General features: G+C 42.4%; 1 protein-coding gene across 1 annotated transcript; it reads right to left on the bottom strand.

Annotated features, from left to right (window-relative positions):
• Nucleotides 1–135: 135 nt before the first annotated feature.
• On the bottom strand, nt 136–23,020 carry dhx36 (DEAH (Asp-Glu-Ala-His) box polypeptide 36). The gene is made up of 26 exons (XM_047593523.1): nt 22,467–23,020; nt 20,711–20,865; nt 20,431–20,544; nt 20,079–20,286; nt 19,711–19,749; nt 19,370–19,540; nt 19,171–19,250; nt 14,741–14,815; nt 13,730–13,896; nt 13,546–13,627; nt 13,301–13,441; nt 12,281–12,386; nt 9,257–9,344; nt 8,481–8,536; nt 8,301–8,365; nt 7,714–7,857; nt 7,199–7,316; nt 6,044–6,142; nt 5,317–5,490; nt 5,072–5,158; nt 4,883–4,966; nt 4,634–4,733; nt 4,434–4,524; nt 2,853–2,973; nt 1,290–1,442; nt 136–711 (listed from the first exon to the last, which is right to left on the bottom strand). The coding sequence occupies exons 1-26, from the start codon at nt 22,728–22,730 to the stop codon at nt 475–477; spliced, it is 3,219 nt and encodes a 1,072-aa protein (XP_047449479.1). The 5' UTR covers nt 22,731–23,020; the 3' UTR covers nt 136–474.
• Between the last annotated feature and the right edge of the window lie 3,067 nt (nt 23,021–26,087).

Below are 26,087 nucleotides of genomic sequence, written 5' to 3'. Positions count from 1 at the left end.
AGTTTCTTTTTCAGGTGTTTATGATCCAGCAGCTGTCGTATCAGGGCTGTGCAACAGCAAACGTTAACTAGGTGATGTCTCAAAGCTCAGAACAAATTGTGTTCTCCCATCATGAAGCTGGTAATATTATTGCTTTTTATTTATTTATTTATTTGTTTTGCTAAATCTCAGCCTCATAAGGTGGACGAAGCTTAGCATGATGATGGTACATCTTCTTTTTAAAAGCTACAGTGAAACTTAACAAAACCGCTACTGAGTGTATTCAGAGATGGTCCTTGCAAAATAATAACCAGACAGGCAAACATAACAAAAAAAAAAAAAAAAAAAAAAGTTATTCAAGTGCGGGACACTTTTCAGTACTTTGGCCTCCAGTGACCTGCCGGTTAGAATAAATATTCCAACTAACCCCTGTGTCCAAGTACGCAACCAGTCGCTTCAGAGGATCTTCATAGCCGACCGAACCCCTCGCCACTTCTAATCATCGTCATCGTCCTCGTCGTCGTCGTTGAAGTGCATATGCTGTCCTCTCGGGGCCGGCGCCCACGTCCTGCCGTAGCCCTTGCCGCCGCCCGTGGGCTTCTCCTGGGTAGTGATGAGGTCTATGATGGCTGTGATGACAGCGCAGTCTTTGGACTGAAGGTTCTGCCAGTCCACGGGAGCCGGATTGCGGATCTTGTCCTGCAGCAGAGAGTCCAGCTCTTTCTTTAAACTCTGTGGAGGCGACGAGAGAGCAGGATTGGTTAAAATAAATTAATAAAGACTCAGGATTACTTTATAAGTCCCGAGGGGAAATTACTCTTCGTTAAAGTATACCAGTGTTCAGAACAAAGAGCAATGTAAGCGATACGATTATGTAAGAATAAGTAGGCAATTATAAAAATAATAATACACGAATCAATGTAAACAATATAAAAAATATGTACAAGTATAAGTGACCATGTGTTCTGAGTTGTTGCTCTATAATAACATTGAATATGGGATATTGCACAGTGGGAAATTATTGCACACGGTGAGTCCAGAGCCCAATATATATATATATATATATATATATATAAATATATAAAGAAATACAATATGTACAAGTAATTGAAAAGAAAGTGAACATGACACAGGCAGGAATGACTTCCTGTGGCGCTCTGTAGAGCATCGTGGTGTAACCAGTCTGGTGCTAATGTCTGACCAGCGTGTCATGGAGTCGGTTGGACGCATCGCCCAAGATGGTTTACAATTTGCGAAGCTTTCTCCTAGAGGAGAAAAGAATCTGTGCAGATTATTTGTAGCGAGCTTACCTTAACAAGGTGGGCGATGCGCGCTGGGGACCTGAAGACAATCCACTGGTCCACCGCGATGGTCTCCTGGCCCTCGTCCTTCTGGATGGTGATGTCTCCCCCAAAGAAGAGCAGCGAGAACGGGGACACCTCGGTGCAGTCGTACAGAAAGATCTGAGGGCAGTTCAGAAAGAGAGAGAAAGAGAGATATGCTACTCACGCACACAGCAACAAACACATTTGCACGTTCAGCGACAGGGAGCGGCATCGTTATGACACACGGCGCTGACAGCTATTCTGTGGCGTGGGCTTAAAGTGTCCTATTAGTGAAGAGAGGCCGCGTGAGTTTGAAATGTGCCTCCAGTGTGAGGAGAAATGTCATCTTGCCCCGACTGCGCATCTCGCTAATGTGTTACACTCTTCATCATCCTTTTTTCTTCTAAGAGCTTAACTGACAGCTGCTCATATAGAGCAGCCTTACTAATGGCACCCAAAATGAGAAGGTGTTTTTTTTTCCTTCTTCTTCAATATTCTGAATATATCAGACATTAAATAGACAGGAGACTAAACGTATTGTATGCACAAAACAAAAACTCCTCTAAGGCTCTAAGGTAAACCGTTACAGGCTGCACGCAGGCAGCTGACAGGTTGAACAAAAGATATTTATTATTCTTTGTAGGTAACAGATGGAAAAGTTGGAAATTAGCGTCAGGCAGGCGAAGAAAGGTGGAGGGAGTGGGCAGGAGGCAAGGGAAATAAAACGAAGGAGAGAGCAGGCACGACTGCATTTACCCCATGAATGTGTAATTTAATGAACCACCAAGGCGAATGCGTCAGAGAAGATAAAGTGTAACGTCATCCCTAGCTACTGACCTCCCCCCCCCCCCACTCTCAACAGCTCTGATCTTCTGCTTCCCTTTCTCTAACTAAACCGATGACCTTGGCAGTCTTGAGCTCTCAGAATACCTTCCTTTCACAGACACGAACGAACGTCACTGCGCACGAAACCGCTTATACGCCACGAGGTAGGAAGAATACACTGGACGTCGGTAACAGCGGCGGAGAAACACAGCAAAACGCTCTTAAAGACAAAGGCGGCAAAGTGTGAGAGAAGCCATAGGCGGCAATCAGGAGACATGAAAGGTGTTTTTCTGCCGAACGGAAACACTGACAAAAAGAGACGGTACAGAAAGAACAAAGACGGAAAGATGGAAGGGAGGGGCGAATGGGAGTGTGAAGAGGAGCAACAACAAAAAAAAATAAAGAGGAAGAAAGAGGAAACTGCATTGACCGTTTTGCCCCTCCACCCCCCCCCCCCCCACCACCATCTCTTATATTGTGTTTGGAAGCTTTGAAGAACAAGAGCCTTTGAGAGGGAGTTGAAAGGCAGTGTTTTAATCAAATATTCATCAAGTGCAAAGCTGGTGCGACACCCCCGCCAACCTTTAACCAGCGGCCCTCCTTCCCACTCGCTCGCACCCTTCAGAGGGACACGAGCACAAAGATGCACGGCGGCGGCCTTCGAAAACACACGACGTTTCGTGCAGCAGCGGGAGAACGCGCCACAACATAACGCTTACTCACACTGCTTGTTCTCATCTTGAGGTGGTAAATGAGCCACGTGTAGTTGAACTCCGTCTCTTCGGCGTTCACGGATTTCGGGTGGATGCACACCTTCCCGTCCGCCTGGGTGTAAACCTTGACCCTGAGGAAGATGAGATGTTACACGGGCTCAGGGATGCCAGTAAAAATGCGTTTAATCGTTTAATAAAAGCAAAAGGCACAGTCACTGTTGGCGTCATTATCTCGAAACCTTGCAAGAAGACGAGAGGAAGCGCTGGGCTCTTGGGAATTTTCTTCCCAAGGCAAGAAAGACATCTCGGTTGAAACACTTTTAAAAGTAACTGACACCAAACCAACTTATCTAACACAAAAAATCTCGGCTTTTGTCGTTTGCTCACACAAAACAAGAAATGTGGAAGTTAACCCTTCATATCCAGGAACCTTGGCTGGAAATGACATCGACTAATGACTTTTAATTGACTTCTAATGACAAAACTTATGCCAAAACTCTGCTTAAGACTAATAGCTAGGTTAGCTGGTATTAGCACATCTCCCTGAATCTGTATAGTTAAGTGACTCGGGTACAGCAGCTAATGTAGATATGAACTTTGATGATTCTTTAATGGTTCATTGTGAGCAAACCTTTAGCATGTTTCTGTTTCTCTGCTAACTTTTAAAACGAACCTGAAAAAAAAAAAACGGATGCTGAGTAAATTACCATAATGACAAATCTTTTAGGCCAGAATTGTGTGTTTTATATATTCTTGTGATCTTGCGATGTACTGTGCGCCCAGTTCTGTGAATATTCCAACACAGCAGAAGACAAAACGTTGCGAAGCTAATGCAGAGAGCTTCTAGAAACAGCCCATCAAGTGCTCGTGACTTGCTATTACAAAGCCTCCTCCCATTATATGCAAAGACGAGACCTTAGAAAAACCACGAGGCAGTCTGCGAATCAACTCTAGCACGAAAGTGACAGCGTTTCAAAATCCTGCGTGTCAGCCAGACAGAATCGACTGCAGAGAACGGGCTGCTTGCACCAGACAGCTCTCTGACGTTATCAACCAAACAAAAAAAAAACAAGCAAAGACTTCATTAAAAACTGCAGAGCTGCGGCGCGTAAACTCAAACTTTTACAGCTAGTTTTCGACTTCTGACTTTTAAGAATTATTTATGCAGAGGAAAGGACCCGCAATTCACTGCGGACCCGGGTCTAAAGCTGTCACGGAGAAAGACAAACAAAAGTGAAGGCTGTGCCGTCAGAGAGTGTCTGTGCCCCCGGTGCGTGCGTCTGTCTTTTGCAGGTCGCAGCCGATGCCTGTGACAGCTGCCTTAGGGCAGTTTTATGATGACTGGATTCATCTTCAGCTGCAAAGGTGCCTTTGACCATTTTCCTAAAACGCTCTCTTCACAGCCTCAGGTAACTGTCACAGGACCCCTTACACAACTCTTAAAAGAGAGGTCTGATGAGATATGGCCAGAGAGCGAAGGCCATTTTTCTGTCTGGAGATTAATAAGAATGACAGAATGTGCACCTCTCTGCCTTGTGATGTGCAGCCCTTTCCCGTCTGTCATCTCCCTCTTTTAAATTAGCGCACTCACCCGGGCCTCTTTTTGCTGTGAGACGGTCTGATCATGGCGACCTTTGGGTAGAGACCGGCGACAATCACGGCCTTGATTAACTTCTCATTGTCTGCGGGAGAGAAGAAAGGACGAATCAACGCCGCTGCATTTACATGGCACACGTCGCATCGTGTTTCCGCTCCACTGCCGCGGTTAAAGAAACAGAACCTCTTAGTTACCTGAGTTGACATTGGATTTGGGATCTTTGGGGTCTCTGCTGCTGACGAAGCCGGCATGCATGAGATGTTCAGCAAACTGACCCTTCATATTGTGCAGCATCTGAATGATAAAAAACAAATTACATCTAAAAAAAGGATGCCCTTAATTGGCCAGACAGAAGTCAATCTCATAATATAATCATGGACTACCCTTACTTTTTCCCCCTAAAAGCACTTCAGTGTAGAGCACTTGAAATAAGCCTGACTCACCTGGAGTGTGTTTGCAGACAGGAAGTTGTCCCAGCAGAACTCCCTCTCATACCTGGCCCCACGTTGCTTTGCTTCCTCCCAGCCCTGGCCAGTCAATGCACGATTATTTGACAGGTTCAACTCATACAACAAACCGAGATGAAAGAAAATTCAGACGTGACAGAACAATTATTATTATTTTTTTTTTACCTTGAAGGCATTGACAATAGTGAGGTGGTCACTCTTGGAGTTTCTAGACAGGGTCCTTCTCCTCATGTCTGCCATCTTCTCTTTACCCTGAGAGGGACAGGTGCGTTCAAGAACATTTCTTTAAAGTCTGTTTTGCAATTTTAGAAAGGCAAAAGATAGAGAAGTGTACTGAAGTGCGTGCTCGCGGGCGGGCGCGCACGTGGCTGCAGACGTAAGCTTTCATGTCTGTGAACTCGCCGACCCACCAGTGGTATGAAGAAAGGGTCTTTGAAGCTGAGTGAAGCAGCAATGGTGAGCACGGGGTCGAGGCAGCCCAACAGGGCTCCGAACAGGATGAGTTTGCCGATGTGGGGCTCCACGGGCAGACGGGCCAGGTGGACGCCCAGCGCTGTCAGATTCTCAGAGCGGTCCAGAGCGTTCTAGTGAGAGACGGTCACAGTGTTCATCAGAAAAGAACATACTTCTAATCTCCCACACAGCGAGCTTGTCTGATAAAGGCAGTAATGAACCAGGCTTTTTAAAGGGCTTCACAAATATTTCCTTTAAGTAACAAATGCTGCTGTTTCGGATTATAGATTTCTATTGGTTTTAAACCTTGTTAGTATGAACCTCTACCCTGTTTAGTTCTTAACACTTGTAGGAAGAACAGATTTTACTTTTGGCACTCAGTTATTTAGCATCTGGTGCTCCAAAAAACAACCTCCTTGAAATTCCTTTAAAAAAGATAATGGTTTGAGACAGGATACCCGGAAACCACATGCTCAGGTCATGAAATAGTCTGTGGATTTTAGGAGAACTTCACTGAAAGGTGAAACGACTGTTAATTCACTTGGTGACCTGTAGAAAACTTAACTTTTTGGTTGTGAGGATTTGAGAACTGATAATTTCAGGTGAATTTTAGACCATTCTAAATATTCTATAGACTAAACAGTTTTGGTCTTAAAAATGTTTCCAACCGTTACTCTTTCTTACCAGGTCAGTGAGGTTCTTGATGGCAAGGTTGACAGCCTTTTCAGTGGGAGGGTCCAAAGCCTTCTCCAAGAACTGACCAATAAACCCAAGCTTCAGTATCTGGAGAGTTTAAATCACATTACACTTCAGTTAAAAAACAGCAAAAAACTTTTTTTTTTTACATTAAAATCCCCTCAGTGCAGTCAGATTTATGTGTCTTCTACACCTGTTTCATAATAATGCCCCTTACGAGAGCCATTAAGAGATAACCGCATTAACATGCCTCTCTAAGTGCTGGGCCAAGAAAAAAAAATGTCATGATAAGAGCCGATACTGTGAATATCCACATTTACTAAATGCGTATTCACTTCCACATCAAAGAGAGAGAGACATTTAAATACACCCTCAACGTCTACCTGCGGCAATCTGTACGAGTAAAGAAGCGACCGCATCTCTACGTCTGACTAATAGGGGTGATGCTGGAGTGTTTGTACATTAGAGAGTCAGCTCAGGGTTAGCATGCTGTCAGTGTTTCTCTCACTTTAAGGACGGTCTGATGCATTAGCCCGCCTCTCATCCCCTAGCTGCAAAAACCATACTACACACATATTCGACACCATTCTGCTGAGCTGGGTGGAAGACACGCGCTGAAACACACAAAGCCACCGGTGAGAACAATCAATGCAAACGCTAGATCTAAGTGAACTTTGGCTTAATGTTCCATTAGCATTGGTTAAAATACGTTTGAGTGGAGTATGAGGATTAAAAAAAAAAATAATAAAAAAAATGAAAGGGAGGAGGGGTGGTGTTGGTGGTGGTGGTGGAGGGGGGGTGTATTAAGCAGCGAAAGCAAAAAAAAACTGACGCTCATGTGAGAGAACAAGGCCCAGAAGAGGAATTATTATATTGTGGGTAAAAAGAGAGAGAAAGAGCGGGAGAGCAAGGGGCATGAGTCAGCCCAGGATGCTCATCCCTAGTTCTCATTAAGCAGGAGAGGCTGTAATTCAGCACAAGACCAAAAACAGCAGCGCTGTCCTCGTTTCCCCCCCTACACTAACCAAACTCATTCACCGCTGATCCTATCCTCATCTCAACTCCCAAACCAACACCTAGTTGTCTGTCTCCGTCACTGTGCGCCCCCCCCCCACCCCTTCCCTTTCTCTCCGTATTCGCTACCTTGATCTGCAAGCAGAGCTCCTCCAGCGGCGTCCTCATAATTTCAGGTAACTGATAGGCGTCCAGCAGGCTGGCCCTGAGACCGTTGTACAGGTGATAGCACTTCCCGGGACGCACTCTGAACGTACGCAGATAAGAGAGTGGGAGAAGAGAGAGGGGAAAATGGTTACATGTTATACCAGTCCTGTGACAAGGGCTTAATTTAAAACCAGTGGGATGAGACTGCACACAGTAAGCAGCTCCTGCTAATTGGGGCTTGCTGCACTTTGATGTCAGAGCTATCGAACAGAGCAGACGTCTCGAGTCACAAGACTGGAATAAACCTGGGAGTGACTACACTTTGCCTTTCTCAGAGATTCTAGATATGAAAGAAGGAAGGACTGTGTCGATAGGGAAGACTGACGGAGAGCTCGGCTGACGAATGGAAGGACTGAAAACCCGGAGGCTTCCATACAAAGTGGTTTCTCATTACGAATTAACCTACAAATAACCCTTGTGCAGGCGAACACACAAACCTGCCAGCGCGTCCTTTCCTCTGTTTGGCGTTGGCCAAGCTAACCCACTCGGCCGTCATGGTGCTGATGTTGTTGTTGGTGTCAAAGTGCGTCTCCTTAATCTTCCCTCCATCTATCACGTAAACGACGTCGTCTATGGTGATGCTACGAGGAAGAGACACAGCGGAGGAGAAAGAGAGAGAATTAAGATGAAACAACGCGCAAAAAAACTTCAAAGCAGGGGAGCTCGGTTAAGACTCTTACACAATCATTCAGAAGTAGAAAATAAAGTGTAGCCCTTTGGTGAGTTTAGAGACTATATTTAGAGGAGTGATGCGAGGGAGGTGCAGAGGGGGAGACGGCTTCTTAATATGCTCTGTTTGCGCGAGTGTGGGGCTCTGTGCATGCATTAGCAAACTGCCTGTCGAGAGAGTTTTCCAATATGACAGGACTTGTGATCAGATTGAAAAAATACATGTTAATGGCTGAGAAATCAGCATTACATTCATACATTAAGAAAAAAAGAAAAAACAAAAAACATAAACGCATGACTGAATGCGACAAACTAATCCGCACGTATCCACACATGGTGCACTGTGCATACACACCTGGTCTCCGCTATATTTGTAGCAATCACAATCTTTCTAACTCCAGGAGGGGGCCTTTTGAACACCTGAGCGAGAGAAGAGAGATGAGGCTGGATTTTTACAGCAGTAAAAGTGGGATAAAACGGTACAATCTGTCGACAGAGGAACAGACAAGGAGAAAATAAACAGAACAGTCCTGACCTGTGTTTGGTTAACGGTAGGCATGAGAGAGTGCAAAGGGATGATAACAAACCGGTCTGAAACACAATAGGACACAAGAGAAAATCTCAAACAAAGCAACAGTTGCCAATAAGACACTGGAGCGTGAGGCCGCACAATTATTTCTTACATAACGACAAGCAGCTTATGGAGCATGTAGTAAGCCGTCAACATTACGTGTTTAGTTAAGTCCTGTCGCCTAATAAGAAACTATATCTGCATACAGAGCGTGAATACATTACATTTGATGCTCCGAATCTCTCCGAATGAAAAGCATCTAATCGAGCTTGATTTGCAGTGATTGGAAATTTCATAATTCACCTGTATTTAAATAATAAATATGCTGAATGGCTTCAAAAAGGATCCAGGTAAGGTATGTAATCAATACATGTGAGCTGAAGGCTTTAAATTTACAACTATTCTGCTGAAATTACTTGGTCAGTAAATTATAAAAGGATATAAATGTTAAAATTCACACAAACAACTGTTTTAGCTCTGCACACCTGTGTAAGTTGTATATTGGATCAGAATTAGCTTATTAAACTATACTTGTAATTAATTGGAGTTGAGGTGAACAGAAGGAATCTTCTGCCCATCGTTAAACTCTGCACAACCATCTTTTGCACAATAAGGCACAAACCAACTGTGGGAATAATAATCCAACTGAAATTATTTGAGTGGAATCAGAAAAGAGTTTGGTGAATAATAACATATTTCACTTTACGCCAACTTGCAAGTAACTCGTGTGCTTCGCGTACCTGATCGGAACATCTGCTGAGCCATGAGCAGGTCATTGAGACCGCTGATGTTGTCCCAGCCAGGCAGGAAGACTAAGACTGCTCCTTCCTGTCAAAAGATGCGAAAATAAGAACGCGGCTGAGAGACACAAACCCAGCGGGGCGTCAGAAGGAAGAAAAGATAAGAGCAGATGCACCTTTGTTGTTCCTCCGTAGAAGGAATTCAGGATGACAGAACAACACACAGAGACAAAAATCTGCCCATACACACGTCCTAAGAAATATCTACACTATAAATATAAAAACACACAGCATCTCTGGTAAATTATGTAGTATTGGCTAAAGAAACGACGGTGTCTAGATGGTGCCAGCAAGTAATACGCCGACAGTATCAGACAGCCTTTAAACCACAACGAAGTAAACTGAACAAAGTGCTCGTGTCCTTGGAGAACTTGGGCAGACAGAGACGCCCTGTCCTCAGCTCCCAACCTCCACATTCAGCCACACACACACACACACACACACAGATACACAAGGCACTGACACTTCCTGCCAACATCATTATGACAAATACATCTTTCCACTACGGGGCAGCCTCTGCTTCACATTAACACAGCAGGGATAGACTTGGTTCTCTCACAGCAGCAAAAGAAAATGAAAACCAATTAGACCAGCATGACAGACTTATTCCAACGTGAGCAATTCTCTGCACATTTAACCGCTTGCCAGTGGCTGCAGGCAGCTGACCGCTTGATGTGCGGCAGCCCTCGGCTCCTGCACCACGTATTCAGAAGGAGAAATTATACCATGTTAAAAGAAACCAGACCGATTTGTAAATTTATCGTCCATTACCAAAGCAGACATCTATATAGTATGTTCTATACAGAACATACATGCAAATGTAAACTATCAAGGTACTGTTTGATTCATACTATAGCCAATCGGCGGCAAACTAAGGTGCTAAGACTCACACAGACTATGACATTTAAAAGATGCATGTAAATAAAATATCATCCAAACTGAATAATGCTTAATTTCATCCCCATTTTGTGATTTTGAATCATCTAATCAAAGTAAACTAAATCCAGTGAACTAGGACTTTTATGCCAATTTTTAATAAGAACTGCTAAATACATTTCGGCGAGCCAGAGGGCACGTCGAGATGTGTCAAGAAGTACGTGATCAATCTCTTAAACAAATGCGAAGGCTCCCGTTTATATGCAGACAAGCTTGCGCAACGACACCCGCGGCAGTTTAAGTTTCTTAAATCTGCGTGCAACAAGCAGGTCAAAAACAAATGAGCTAAATCCGTCTTCGGTAATAATTTCAAAGACGCGGATGCCAACTCAAGACTAATAATTAGGAAGCTTTAAAGTTTAAAAGCCTGAGCCAAAGTTTCTGGAAGATGTATTTCGCCGTGTCAAAGACCTAAATTTAAACAAAAAATTAGTCTCGGGATAAAATTAAGCCGTTATAATATAACGCGCGCTTTAAAAAGAACCGAGTTATTCATTTCCTGAGAGAAATGACTGGGATGTGAGGTTCAGACAGAAAAAGAAGCTCCTGGGCCTTGAGCGCCCTTGCCTTTTAATTAAAGCTAATTATTATTACCAGAGCTCAACCACTGGTAGCCACATGGGACTGCGTATGTGTGTTAATGTTTCTGTACGTGTGTGTGTGTGTGTGTGTGAAGGAGGGAGGAGGAGAGAGGCGCAGGCAGCGTGCCTCGTCTCAACCTGACAGAACTGCATCGTTACGCACAGAAGGAGGCTCTCGTCGCTTCTAAGTGAAAATTAAGTAACACTGCAGTAAGTTTTTGTACCGCTGGCCTACTATTTAGCAGCGCGCACACCATACCACCCACATCCATAGCTGCACCCAGCAGGCACTCATTAATGCCTGCATGTCAACTCCCTAGGTGTCTAATCACAGACCCCGGCAACATAATTAACCAATCATCACAGCCAAAAGCCTGGCAGACGGCCCATAACCCCCCCGGTTCAGAACGCCGTCACGGGGAAATCAGCCTGTTCCCTCTCAGCCGTTTGACAATGCCACGGTGAATCAGCTGGCCCGACCGGCTCGGTGCGGCCGTGACTGATGGAGATACGGCTCCGTATGGCAAAGGATAATTATTCTGTCTGTCTGCGTTAGTCACTCCTCATTCCACGCCTGTCCCCCCCCCTCTCTTCTTACTCCCTTGTGTACGTTTTTGACAAAATTGAGACGAAATACCGCAAATAAGTTAAACTAGTTCCACTTCTCTTGGAAATATACAAGCCGGCGAGAGAGAACATGTGCCAGTATTATTTTTCTTCCCTCAATTCTGGCTCATTTTGGTCTCATTAGTGACAACAGTCTGCACTGCACAGTGTTGTTTATGATACCGCGTTCTATTGTTCAGGCTGCACTTATTGACACTAGGCTACATGGAAACTGTTGGTTAGCTGAAAATCCAAAAAGGATGCTGCAAAGGCTTACTGTACCTACTGATGGAACTTAGATTTAGCTCTGAACAGAGCAATGAAATAAAGCCGACGTAAAGACGACACTTAACGAGAACTGGAAAGGGAAAAGAGCGAATGAACGTGCGGCGGGAGAGCATCTGTTCGATCAGTCATTAGCACAGATCTGCTGCCAGAATCGGTGTTATTTTCTCTGATCTGATGACACTCTGCGTTTGGAAGCTGGCCCTCTTGATCCTTCCATCTGCTCTACCTTCGAATGCACTGTACTTCGCTCCTTTTGTCAGCGTCATTAACTTTCATCTGATCGCATACCATGTCCCACATGGGCCGCTGCTCTTTCAGTGATTAAAATGTTCAGAGATTTTTAAATGATTTTGAACTCTTCCAAGACAAGTTCCGGTAACAGAAGCACTCCGAGCTTATGATCATAACACTTACTTGAAAATTACAATTTTTAATCTGCAATTTCCTGAGATTAATTAAGCATTTCTTCTTTGAAAAATGTCGTATTTAAGACAGAAGAATTTTGCCAGTCTCAGGCGCCTGCACTGAGCCACAAATATAAGGAAACACTCACCTCTTCATTGAGCACAATATAACGGATCAGTGCCAGGATCAGCTCCAGATCGATCTTCTCATCACCGTCTAACATCTCCAGGGCCTCAATAGTGTTGTCAGAGTATCTGTGAAAGATAACACAGGGACGATCAATAAAAACCCACCGTCTCCCACCCGTTAACACAACAGGAAAAGCGTTTATGCTGTTCCCTTATTTGCTGCTTGAGGTATCACAACTCTGTTATGTCTGCAAGGGCTGTATATATATATAGTAGTGGAAGTTTTCTTTTACTTGTATCGGCATTGGCTGATACGCAGGTGCGTTCGCCGGTACATATATTTTTTTTTCCCCGGCAAGATTTACAGACACACGCATCCACAGGCAGCCCTGTGCGAACCAGTGCAGCCCATACATTGCCCCTCCCACACTAACAGAGTGTGTGCAGCTGGAAGCTGCTTGTGCTCTGCTTCTTTTTAACTGCATATTTTGTATGCATAAGGGCGTTAAGTATACTTTTAGTTCAATAAATGTTTACGTTTTTGGTTAAATTGAGACTTGTAACATTTGTTATTATTGTGTCTTTTTTGTCATGTAAATTACGGGAGAAAAAGCCGTACCAGGCTACAAATCAGCTCAGAAAAATCAGCGGTATCAGCCCTAACAATCCATATCAGTCGATCTCTAATAAACAGTATTGGAAAACAATATATATCTTATCAAGAGGATACTAATATGTTAAAGTTCTGAACTACAGTCTTAAGAGATAATGATAATAATAATAAATATGATAATAATAAGAGTTTAGATGCCAAAACAAGCAGACTGTCATTTGCTGCAAATAATTCATCCTACTCTATTAACTGTTTTCAGAACAAGACAACACTCTGCATTTACCCTTCATGCTGTGCTCAACTTGACAGTTATTTATTTAAAAATGTGAGCGTCACAAAGCCCAGAATCCTCCCGCTTCCCACTTTAATAACACAACCTGGCAGCTGTTCCGCCAACATAACAACGGCGCCGCTCACACCAGCTCACCTGCCCTGCAATGTGCGCGCGTAACAAGGCCAGCTCTCCTTGTATTCAGCCTCCTTCTCCTCCTTCTCAGGTCTGGAGTGGCGTCCCTGCCAAAAGCCTCTCTTCCACGAGGGACGACGATCCTGGTTCGGGGGACGATACCTGGCCGAGGGCACACCGTATGTGGTTTATATAAGAGACGCTGTCGTTCCAGTTTTTGTACATGTGCACGCTGACTGTCTTTTTTAAGAGTAGTGCGGTTGTACCTGATCATCTCTACGATATCCTCAAGTAGAAACTCTTCCACAGGGAACGTCAAACCCGGGATGTGGATCATCGGGCAGTTGTCTAGATAGAGGACGACACAAGCAAAGGGGCAGATGAGGTAGAGGAAGCATTTTTGTGGAACAGCAAAGATGTGGCGAGGCTGTGGGGTGTGGTGTTGCGCACCGAAATATCTGGAAAACTTCTCCGCGTTGAGCGTGGCGCTCATCAGGACGACCTTGAGGTCATCTCGGAGGCGGAGTAAGTTCTTCACAATGATCAGCAAGACGTCCGACTGGAGGTTCCTCTCGTGAATCTCGTCCAACACCAGGTGACTGATACTGGACAACAACCTGGCAAAAAACAGAGAAGGGACAATTGCACGGGTTATTTAAGGTGAAAGTATACATCTGTCAGGCAAAACATTATGAGCACTGACTGGTGGTTAAGGAACAAGGGAGACCTACACAATATTAGGAAGGTGGTCATAATGTTATGCCTGATCAGCGTATGTTCTAAAAAACTTAATTATTATATTATATATTATATTATAATTATTTAACCATAAGTCTGTTGTTTTTGATGGACCATATTCAACCATTTCACAGATTTGTCACAAATTAGAATATTCGGCAAAACCCTTTTTCTGCTCTTTCTATAATAAGAACTAATCTTAACTACTTAACATATATTATATATGTTAGATATATATTAGATGTTTAGATCTAATTATAAAAGGTGTTTAACATAGCAGCCTTCCGAGCAGATTGTCAACTTGTGAGCCGGCGGCTGTGTAAATCGACCCCAATGCCAAAAAGTTAGAGCATTTTGTCAGACTACTGTAGCCCACAAATGACTAACCAGAGTCGTGCCAACTCTGAAAGCGCATGTAGCCAGTCAACAAGGCGAAGCTGGCACTCTCACTTAGTCTTTGCTTTTTCTGAAGACACTCAGAATGCCAGCGAGCATGCAGGGATGAGTCAACATAAGCCGGGCGCGCGTGTGTGTGTGCGTGTGTCTTCATTTTTCTGTCTACGAGAATGGGGACACATACTAATGAATCTTCCACAAACTGCGGAGCCGACCGCAAATCAATCGGGACGAAAAAGAAGGACAGACACGGGGACGAGAAGCAGAGAGGAGACGCATTTAAACGTTGTGATGAAGATAAGAAAGCGGGGATGGGAGCAGACTCACGTATCCGAGCGAAGCCACTGTAGAATAATGCCCGTTGTACAGTACAGGATTGAACCTTGTCTCCGTGGTAACCGGCTGTGAAACAGGAGAAGAGAGAAATAAGAAAAAAAAAATACTTTACATTTGTCAAATGACACAAATTGTGATGAATGTAATGAGAAAACAAAGGTCACCAAAATAAGTCTCTATTCTCTCAGATAATGTCCCTTTGATTTTCTTTGCGATATTATTTATTTCGAACAAAATAAATTAGAACAAAGTAGAAGGAAAAAAGAAAAGAATATACAAAGATCAGTTTAAAAAGGAGTAGGTAGAAGTATAAACTTATTAACTGCAAGCCCCTTATTACCCTATGATTCACTGACATATTGCATACATGTATATATATATATACGTATATATAATGAACGGATTTAATATACAAAATGCATTGAAATATAATCACTCACCTGCACCAATATACGCCTACAGTATATAATTATACTATATACATTGTCAATCAGCTTCATTACAGTAAATATAACAAATAACAGCTATAAAAATGTATATTACCACTATAAATATACAACAGTTGATTACAGACGCACACACACATAAACATATATTAATAAGAAATGGATTTAATATACATCATACAATAGTATATAAAAGAATAATTAGTCACCCTCATTTTTAACAAATAATAGTTATATCTATAGCTGTTATATATTACAGTTATACTGTATTTTGAAGTTAAACTATAACCTTCTCTGTCACCTTATAGTTTTTGCAAGTTGCCTGGTAAAGTTTGATTCCTTGCCATGAACATTATTAATACAGTTTTGCAGTTGATTAAATCGTCAGCTTCATGGCATGTGATTTCAGAAACAGAGGGTTTGTACGATCCAAATATCCTCCACTACTGATTATCCCGATCCCGCTTTTTATCGAGGAATGTATAAAGGCTAGATTACTTCTATATGCGTTACCTAAAATCTGTGCGCAGTAGGCCAGATATGGAAATACCAGTGAGCAGTGAAATGTTGCTGATCAATTAACTCCATTAAAGTAATGTTACTGCCTGTAAAAGGTCTTCACAACAGCTTCATATCATGCTTCACCTAACTATTAGTCGGAGGTAAATATATATATACACACACACACACACACACACACACACACACACAATGAATCATAAAATTGCTTCTCGTTTATTTTAAAATTAAATGAAGCAGAAATACCATGAAAAACACATCTCGCTGACAACTGAGCTTCATTAAAAGGTTGTGTTGTATAATTGATGCAAGTATGGCATTTCAAAAAGAAATTATTTTTTTATGAAGCACACAGGCCATCTAAGGAGAATTCAGAATCAGTTTCAACGCACAATGAAAACAACCAAAGTAGCGAAACAAACTCCGTCAGCTGGACTGCTGAAAGAATATTATGAACCACCGACAGCCGTGAGACGCATAACAAAGACATCATAAATATAACGTATTGTCTAGCAACATAAACTACAGAAGGACAAGGTTACGGTAGGCCAGGAGGCCCTATTAAGCTTCTGACGTAGCTCAAAGCAAATAGGGCTTCTGGGCTTCTCTGCATCTCTTTCTACGCAATGAGCCGTGCCTCAGACTGCCTTTAAGGCCGTATAACTTGCTTTAACCTGGGCTGCAACTCAACCTGCTTGTGCATACTGAGGAGGTCCAGTTACCTAAGAGCGCAGAAAGGCAGCAGAGTCCAGAGACCACCACAGGCTACGTTAGCCCATAAAACGATAAAAAAATTATAATTACTGGTGGTGTTCTCCATTATATTTATGAAATCTCATAAATCTCATCATCTTTGGTCTGCGATCAGGTGACAGTAACATCAGGCAGCGACAGCGCCGTCGTTAGAAATAAAGCTCAAAGAGATGTCTTTCTAAACTGTCAACCTCTTTGATAGAAAACATTACTTTAGATATTGTTTTCCCTCCACGGAGCGCTATGAATTATAACTATAGTACCGTCATGAAAAGAAAACGACAGCTTGACATGAAAACCTTTAGAAAATGGTCTGAAATTCGCAGTCATGCACCATGTTATCTTCCCCATTTCTCTGAGAGTAATAATTTTCTGCCCATCTTTTTTACTTCTAATCCCCTGCATCAGTCTTCCTTCATATTACGCCTGCCTTGCCTTTTTCCCGCCCCTCTTACTGCGTGTGTCTCTATCTCCCACATACTCTTCACTCCATTGTATATAATTTATTTTCGATTGGTGCACCCTCTCATCTCCTGAAACTCTCCGCTCACTCAGGCTGCACAGCACTAAAGTGGCTACTGCCACAGCTTTGCTCATCTCTTGCTCAGACCAGTATTCCCATCTCCTAATCCCTGCATCGACTGTTCTTCAAAAACAATTTCCTGTAGTTTGCACTCATCCAGTGTATTTCCCATCTCAATTTAAGCCTTCTCTCAACAAACACCCTTTCATGATAAAATTGGATAGTGGTTTTGCAGTAATACACATCAGACATGCACACTTTACGTTAAATCTGAATTTGTGCTGCATAATTTTACAAGGTACATTTAAAATGCCTGAGTCTGTTAAACTATGTATCTATTTTGTGTTACATGCAATGTAGCTGTAACATGGCATTCTATGCTAATCAGGACTAAATCTCAGTTTAACATGTCCAAATCAGTCGCACTCTAATCAACTTTAGTCTAAGCTGCAATTGCTCTGTTGCTTTCTCCAACTCTGTTTACAGTATCGCCAGAGCAGAAATCAGATTAGGAAAGGAAAAGTCATGGAAAACAATATCTTTGATAGCACCAATAACCTTTCTAACAACCTAACCAATTGTGACTCATCGCCCAGATAGCTGTAACAGTGTTAAAGCTGGAGTGTGGGAGTTTTAATAATAAATGAACATATAATTCAAGTCCTTGCCAAAACATTTCACGCAATGCCAGTAAAGACAATACATCTCTCTGTAATCTGCAGTATTCTAAATCTAGTATGTGGAGAAATTTCCTAGCGGGCTACTGATGCACCAAAGTACCCATCAAACCTTGCATTAACCACCCAACCGCGGCAATCTGAAGGCAAGGGGCCAGCTTTAAGCACCAGTGGTCCCACCATTAAAATGCATCTCCACACGTGTCCCCTGCCAGCGCCGAAATCAAATCTCAGGTTAACACTCTATATGCAAATAAACGCAGACATCATCTGGGGCGCAGTAGAGTATTGTAACAGCTGCTGTCTCTGACAGATCTCTACCACTGTGTCAGAATCACGAACATCTGTTTGTTGTATGTGCGTGATGGTGAACTGATGCGTATTTTGGAACAACTGTGAAGTTTCTTTCTCACGTGCATTAAGTACATATACATTTATTGATCTCACCCCTGCTGTTATTTTAGCAAGCTGTCATTACTAATGAATAGTTTTTCCTTCTCAGGCAATCATTATAGCGGTTGGGTGTGTGTTTTTTTCTTAATAAATGAGGTAAACGATGCTTAGACAAAAGCTCCACTGCTGAGTAGGTGCTTTTTAATGTGACTCATTGTGTGTTCATACTATCACAGGAACGCAGTCAAATGTGGTCTGAGATCGGATCACTCAGATGCATCCTTAAATGTGTTCCTGGTGCGATCTGATTTCCCAGGATGGATGTTAAAGTAAGGTTTGAAGTGGGCCATAAATCAACCGACAACGACAGATTTGCAAGAGCTGAAGAAAATCTAACAATGCTCTAAAAATATAAGAACTCTAGGTTCAAAAGTTGACAAGATGACAAGAATGCCATCGATGATGAGGACAGACAAGGATTACCATTGGTGTGGTATCTCCTTGTTGGAGAGTGTATTGAAGGCAGGCACTAATGTCACCTCACAGCTCTTCAAAAGATGGACATTTGAAATGTATTCGTGGTAGGCAATGGAATTTACCTAATTAATGGATTATTGACGTGGTGGACATTTTTCTGTATTTTTTAATTATTTCTGAACACAAGTGTGCGACATTCTAGACAACAGTTTTGCATCTTTAATGCTGAAATTTGATTTTTAACAGATTTTTTTCATTGTGGATGATGAATCCTCCAAACTGCTTCGGGTTATTGCGAAGGAAGGAGGATGACTTACAGTTAGTTTCATATATGCAGCTTTTTTGAGCATTACGCTGACATATTTTGGATTGTCTTTCTGTGGAACACAATTTTCTTTGTTTATGGATACTCCAGTAGAAGTATCTAAACAAAGATTTGAGTTTCCAAGATGCATTTCTGTTAAAGAAGAGGATCGTTAATTTCTCAAGTAAATGTTCTTGTGGCTCTGTGTGGATCATAACTGATGTGACACAGTTTCTCAGTGCCAATTGAACATACAGTGATCTTGACCAAACTACCGCACAGTTCTTTAATTTTATGCATCAGCATATATTTAAAAAAGACCTCCTTACCTCTGCAGTCTGATTTGGTAACCACAAGAATTTCCGTTCCCTACACTTTCCGCCCTCTCTGCTGCAACACGCTCTGCAACCTGAGAGAAAGCAACAATATCACTGGCATGGCACGCTTTAACTTAATATTACACAGCTTAGCAACCATATCTATCACAACAACAACAACAACTACATACAATCCCACACCAGTACGTACCGAGATGGCGCTGATGCGACGTGGCTGCGTGCAGACCACCCGGCACAGTGAGCCCATGCCTCTATTGATGTAGTCATCCAGGATGAACTGAGTGACCTGAGTGGTCTTTCCACATCCGGTCTCCCCACTCACCACTAGGACACGGCTGGAGTTGATCAGCTCTACCAGCTCCTGTGGAATGATGGAAGTGGAACAGTGGAAGGATTAGGAGATAATGAAGATGTGAAGGGTGATAAAAAACAATTCAAATTAAAAAAAAAAAAAATTAAATCTAAGTAGAAATGGAGTGATTGGTATGGACATAAGTATTTGCTTTAAAAGAATATGGAATCAAAACTTGCCTCTTTTTTCCCAAAGGATGGTAGTTTTTCCCTGAATGTCTGAAACCAAAACAATGAGTAAAATAAATAAAACCAACATCAGAAAGTCACTTTAAGTTACAGTTTTACACCCATATTTTCTACTATAAGCACCAAAAATGTGTTAATTGGCACAGTGGCTTGGAAATTCAGTAAATGTCTTATTGTGTAGTCTGGCTTTGCAAAAATTTTAGGTAAAAAAAGCATCTATTAATCTGTAAATCCCAGAGTACTCAAAATAGCAACAAAGTTACGCAAACCAATATTTTAAAGACTAATTTTGAAGACAAAATAAATAAATAAATTTAACTTCCATGCCGTACACATCAAACTTTATGCTCACCACTTACCAGCATTTCTTTGTATTTTAGATCTGATTTCTTGCCCTGCAGGTTTGTCTTCAAGTAGTCATCCAGTGACCTGTCTCTGACTACTTCCTGAACTAAGAACTCCAGATCCTTGTCTTTGTGCATCGGTTTCTCTTTCTCCTCCACCTCCTGATCTTCTTCGTCCCACGTGTCTGGAGGCTCATCTTCAACTGCTGCTGTAGAGAAGCCGCTAAACAAGGACATGAAATGTTGTAATTACTCACAATATAGTTTATCACCAAACAATACTGCTTATTCTAGAGCACTCAAATACTGAATTTTGGAAAAGAAAACAATCCCTTTCCCTTTGCATCTCATTTTCATGTAACGTTACCGTCGTGATTTGTGAGTTGCTTTCTTTTGGCCTGAATTAAATTCTTCTTCCTCTCCCTCAGATTCGTCCTCGTCCTTCCACTTGTGGTCCTCAGGCAAATCCCCGTCAAAGTAACTGATGGTCATGAACATGTTAATTAGAGTTGTGCTGCCAGCAGTCAGAGCTGGGAAAATCAACTGACAATACAAGAAATTTCACTCTGTCGAGCTTTTCCTCATTGTAAGCTAAATACTACACTGTGCAAGCCTTAAAATGGAAAAGCAATGCAGGCTGTTCTCACCAGTGTCCACTATCGGCAGCTGTCTGGCTGTTGCTGGACGTTGAAGCTCTTGCGCCCCTGCCGTCTCTCTCTGGGCCAGGCTGGTTATTCTGGACAGAGTTGAGCAGCTCGGTAATGTGCTGCTCTCTGGCCTCATCCATCTGGACCACGGCTCGCTGCACACATAAACGGACAAGGTGAAGCTCAGCATTGACCTTGCAGTAACTAAACTCTGCACACTGTCTGGGTTTAAGCGTTATAACACTGAAAACGTCCACCGAATGTCACCATTACTTTTCTAAACCCGTGAAATGCACATATCAGCGATACACACCGCTCACGTTTCAGTTTTAAATTGCACAACATCAGTAAGTTTTGTTTGCTTTTGAGGTTGAAACCAGTACTTTCACCCTCGTGTGTCCATTTGACACCATGAAAAGAAACACAGGTTATGTTTTCTGAATTAATGAATACCTCGGATACATCATTAAAATAATCCAGTTTCATGAATATAACTGAATATTCATTCAAGGAAAGTGTGAATATTCTCTATGTAACTGTGTATTAACTAAGTTCATCAGGCTCTGGGTGGCATACTACCTTCGAGCAGGATTTTGTCCTCTGTAGAAATTAAATCAACCAATTCCACACACATTGCAGCTGCCACCTACATCATACGAGTAAAAAACTTAGTGAAGAGTAATGTTTAAGTCCCTTCTGTATGTCATATACACCATATAGTCAAAAAAAACTATTCACTATAGCTTCACACACATATGAACCCAAGTGACATCCCATTCTTGATCTACAAGGTTTAATATTGGCCCACCCTTTGAGAGCTTCAACTGTTCTGGGAAGGCTTTACACAAGTTTTAGGAATGTGTTTATGAGAATTTCTGACCATTCTTCCAAAAGCCCAAAAGAGGAGGCCTGGCTCACAGTCTTTGCTCCAACTCATCCAAAATGTGTTTTATCGGGTTGAGGTCAGGACTCTGCGTAGGCCTTGCTTATGGACCTTGTTTTGCGTGCAGGCATGTTAGAACAGGAAGGGGAAAGGGTCATCCCCAAACTTCCCACAAAGTTGAGAGCATGGCATTGTCCATGCATTGTCAAATCTCTTAGTATGCTGAAGAATTCAGGGTTCATTCCACTGGAACTAAGGAGCCAAGGCCAGCTCCTGAAATGCAACCCCAAACCATAATCCACCAAACGTCACACTTGGCGCAATGCAGTCAAATAAGTACTGTTATCCTGGCAAACATTAAACCCAGCTTGGTACATCAGATTGCCAGATCGAGAAACGTGATTCATCACTCTAGACAAAATCTCCACTGGTCTGGAGTTCAGCGGCGGCGTGATTTACACCACAGCATCAGACGCTTTGCATTGCACTTGGTGATGTATGGCTTTTATATCCATTCCATGAAGCTCTCTACACACTGTTCTTGAGCTAATCCCGAAGGGCCACATGAAGTTTGGAGGTCTGTAGCGATTGACTCTGCAGTTTGAGACCTCTGAGCACTATGCCTGAGCATCCGCTGACCCCACTCATTTTTCACAGATGTTGTAGAAGCAGTCTGCATGTGCTTGATTTTACACATCTGTGGCCACGGAAGAGATTTGCACTAGACCTGAATTCAGCTATTTGGATGGATGAGCGAATACTTTTGGAAATGCAGTGTACATGCCGGAGGTCGAGGTCCCCGTTTCTACGAGGCTGACAACATGCAGTGACACAGACAAGACATTGTGGAAGAGTATGGGTCCAAACTCATACCGATCTCCTGTCAGCTTGTTTCCTCCTCACGGCTCCATATCTCGCGTACCACAGACCAATCTCACGACCCTTCAGGTGTGGAGGTGGACGGTCCCTTTGTCCACCGCCACCGCCACCTCCTCGGTCCTGATCAAAGTCGGAACTGTGTCCTCTCGAACCTCCTCCTCCTCCTCCTCTGTCCCATCTTTCTCTGCTGCCATCTCGGTGCCCGCGACCTCCTCTTCTACCCCTTCTGCCTCCCCCACCGCCGTATCCATAACTCATACCTTTGTCAGAAACGAGCGGCAGCGACACCGAATTCACAATAACGGTTAGCCAACCGTTGTAGTTTAAAGAATACGATGGCTCTTAGCTACCTGCTACCGTTACTTAGCCTACAGCGGTATCAATTTGTGGAACAGAGACTTGAGTTATACTGCACCCACTTAGCTACTGACAGTTAACTTCTTGACTGCTACATGTGAGACCCGTTAACCCACTCCCTAAATAATAACATGCAGCTTTACAAGTGTTTCGGCTAATATGCTCGTTTCTATCCGGCATGTCGCATGATGATGTCGTCAGAACTTTCAGCAGCTGGATTATGACGTAGCGCTCCAGGATTGGTCCTTCTCCCTGTTGGTTATGTGGGTGAGGGTGAAAATCCCGATCACACAAACATTGCTATATTAATTAGGTACAAATTTAGCCAAGGGAAAATGAGTATTAAAAAAAATGTATGAGTAATGGATTAAACACCACATAAACACAGCCTGTAATAGTCCCAACTCTTTTGCTTGATTTTTGTACACTCATTCGGTACACTAGTGAAAAGGAATGCATTCAAATATTCTAATATAAGAGCGTAAAAATCTTCACTTTGTGAATTTCCTAGTATATGGCATTTGAAAATAAAAATGGAAAAAAATAAATAACCCAGATAACACTTAATTAATCTGCGATTTCGTTGGAGGCAGCAGCTGGTAGCACTGTTGAATTGTGCTAACAGGAGCTGGACTACATAACAGAAACACTTTTGTGTTTTATCCAAGTTATATAGTTAAACGGTTGTAAAGAATCAACACACTCACACATACACGTGCACGCATACACACGCACATGCATACACACTACACATACACAAGCACACACGTGTCCAAACAATATACACACTAAAGGTGTTAAAGAGACATGGCTTGAGGCAAGGAGGACCCCTGGGATTCCATGCCAAAAATGAATAAATAAAATACATTAAAATGTATTTAAAATAAGTAAAAAAATCTCTTTATCCAGTAAGAAAAGGTTATAAAAGGAAATAAATGAACCATGTTAAAATAGGCCATGTAATACACTGATAACATAAATATAAATCAACTGTGAAAACAAACAAACAAAAAAACAAAATAAATAGGTCGTTAGATATTCATGGGACTCCCAGTTCAGTCAGTCACATTTTCAGAAGTCTTTGCCATACAAGCACCTTCACTTGATGTTGTGTGTTTACCATTGAGATGTGATCATGTGAGGTATCCTTCCTTTTTCAGCATGCAAAGCTTTCAACTCACCAGCAGAGCATCAATAAATTGACTTGTTTTTTTCTCCACAGCCACTCATAGGTGCTATGTGGAATTTAGGTCAAGGGGAGGGTCAGTCGGAGGCTCTGATGTTCTTTCAACAGGCGGCTACAGTGTACTTTGAATAAATATCCTGTTGAATGATCCACACCTGTTTAAATACAGTTTTCATCCCAAATTTCTATGTATGTATTAGCGCTCATGATTCAGTAAATAAAAGTTCCTCCTCTGTTTGGACAATTTTCTCCCGACAGATTTGGACTCTTATGAAAACAGCACACGTCTCAAAAGGTTGCTGTCTTATTCTTTGAACTGAACAGTTGTCTCCAATAAATGCTCCTATTTCGGTGAACTGAGGCGGTAATTCTTTTTTATCTCTCAAAGCAATCCTTGCTTCTGTTTCTCACCTGTCTTTTTTGATTATATTCGCAGATGCGGTCTGGTTGTTCTGGATCCATCTGCGAGCCTCCTGTTGCCAGTCATGTGCAGAATAGCAGATCTTTCTACATGCAAACAAACAGTGCCTGATCTCAGAGCTCACTACACTCATCTTTGCCACATTTACAGATGCTTTTCACTTAATCGCCCTCGAGTTCCAACAGGAGCCTCAGCGACATATTGCAATCGCAATTTATGCAGATCTTTGTGTTGTTACTTAAAGCCGTGCAAAATTTTGTTTGTCTAACGTTGTATGAAATTTTACGGAATTGCTGGTAAAGACTCATCTGCTGCTGCAGCCCAGAGGAACATTAGGGAATGACCTGTTATCTGGGCTTTAAAGGTTACAGCCAAATGAAAAAGATCTACCTTGACTGCTATAGACTGCCACCTCAAGGGCTCTGGTGCATCCACTTCAACAGCGGTTCTGGTCTGAAATGTGATGTCAAGTCACCTGTTTGGGTAAAACAGACGAATTAGCCTGTTATTTTATCCTAACGGTGGCATGTTATGATTGGCCGTAGAGGAAATCATGTCTTACAGTCAGCCACATTCACTTGACAACTGTTATGCTATTTGTGCTTCTTTCTCATTACTGAACACTGTAGCATTTTTTCTTTTCATTTCTGTATTTCACCCTCCACTGACTCTTTGTTTCAGAGTGTTCCTTCCACTAGAATATATCTAATGGACCACATTGCATTCTCTTGTTTTAATTTTTTTCGCCCAGTCGTCTGTGCCATGAAGAACACTGACACTAGAATAAAAAGAATGAAAAGGTGGGGATAGTGCGTGATTCTCACGGGGAGATGAAGAGTGGATCCCACCTGTAAGCCCTGTGCTGTCGCCAGCAAATATCATGCGTCACCACTTTACAATAAACTTATCCCTTTTCGCGCTTTCTGTCGTCATCGTAACAATGGCGCATTCAAGGATATGAAACGTTTCCTTTTATAGACTGTGAAATGAAATTTTTTCTGCAGTTTGTCCACATTCCCCTGTTTTGCAATTCAGGGCAGACACACAGAAGAAGATAAGTTCATGAGCTGGGAAGAGTCATTTGTCTGGATAATATAAAGTAATTATTCTTTTTCTTTGCGTGAGAGATGAGCCCTAATTCATATGAGGTTCTCGTCCCTGTTTATATTTGTTGAGGAGTTCATTTTCATCAGCTTTATCCCATTTAAATCCTTAACTATTTGAAATTTAAAAACTAAATCAACAGTGATCAGGTAAACCTTGAGTCCAGTGGGACTCTCAGATCTTCACCTCAGCCGCCAACGCTTTTATCCGTGCCATTATTTTTGAAATATGTGCGCACTATCAGTGCTATCTCTGCTGGCTGGCTCTAAAGGGAACAGATGAGGGATTTGAAATGAGCCGGTGACAGACAGTAAGCACTGCAGGGAAATACTGACAGAGTAAGGGAGAGTATAAAAAGAAAGTATGAAAAAAACATGCCGATAATACGCCTGAGAATGGAGGGTAGGAGCCTTTTGAATAGTGGAGAGGTTGTGAAAAACAAACTGATATGAGAGAAGAAAGGACGGGTTCGCAGGCTTTGAGCCTCCTCCCCATTCTCCTCTCAGCGCTGTGGCAGACGTGCGATTCATCACCTTGTTTTCATGCC

This window comes from Mugil cephalus, chromosome 9 (assembly GCF_022458985.1).
Source record: "Mugil cephalus isolate CIBA_MC_2020 chromosome 9, CIBA_Mcephalus_1.1, whole genome shotgun sequence".
Lineage (NCBI taxonomy): Eukaryota > Metazoa > Chordata > Actinopteri > Mugiliformes > Mugilidae > Mugil > Mugil cephalus.
The sequence above is the reverse complement of the archived record's forward strand: the minus strand, read 5'-3'. Positions and strand labels throughout refer to the sequence as shown.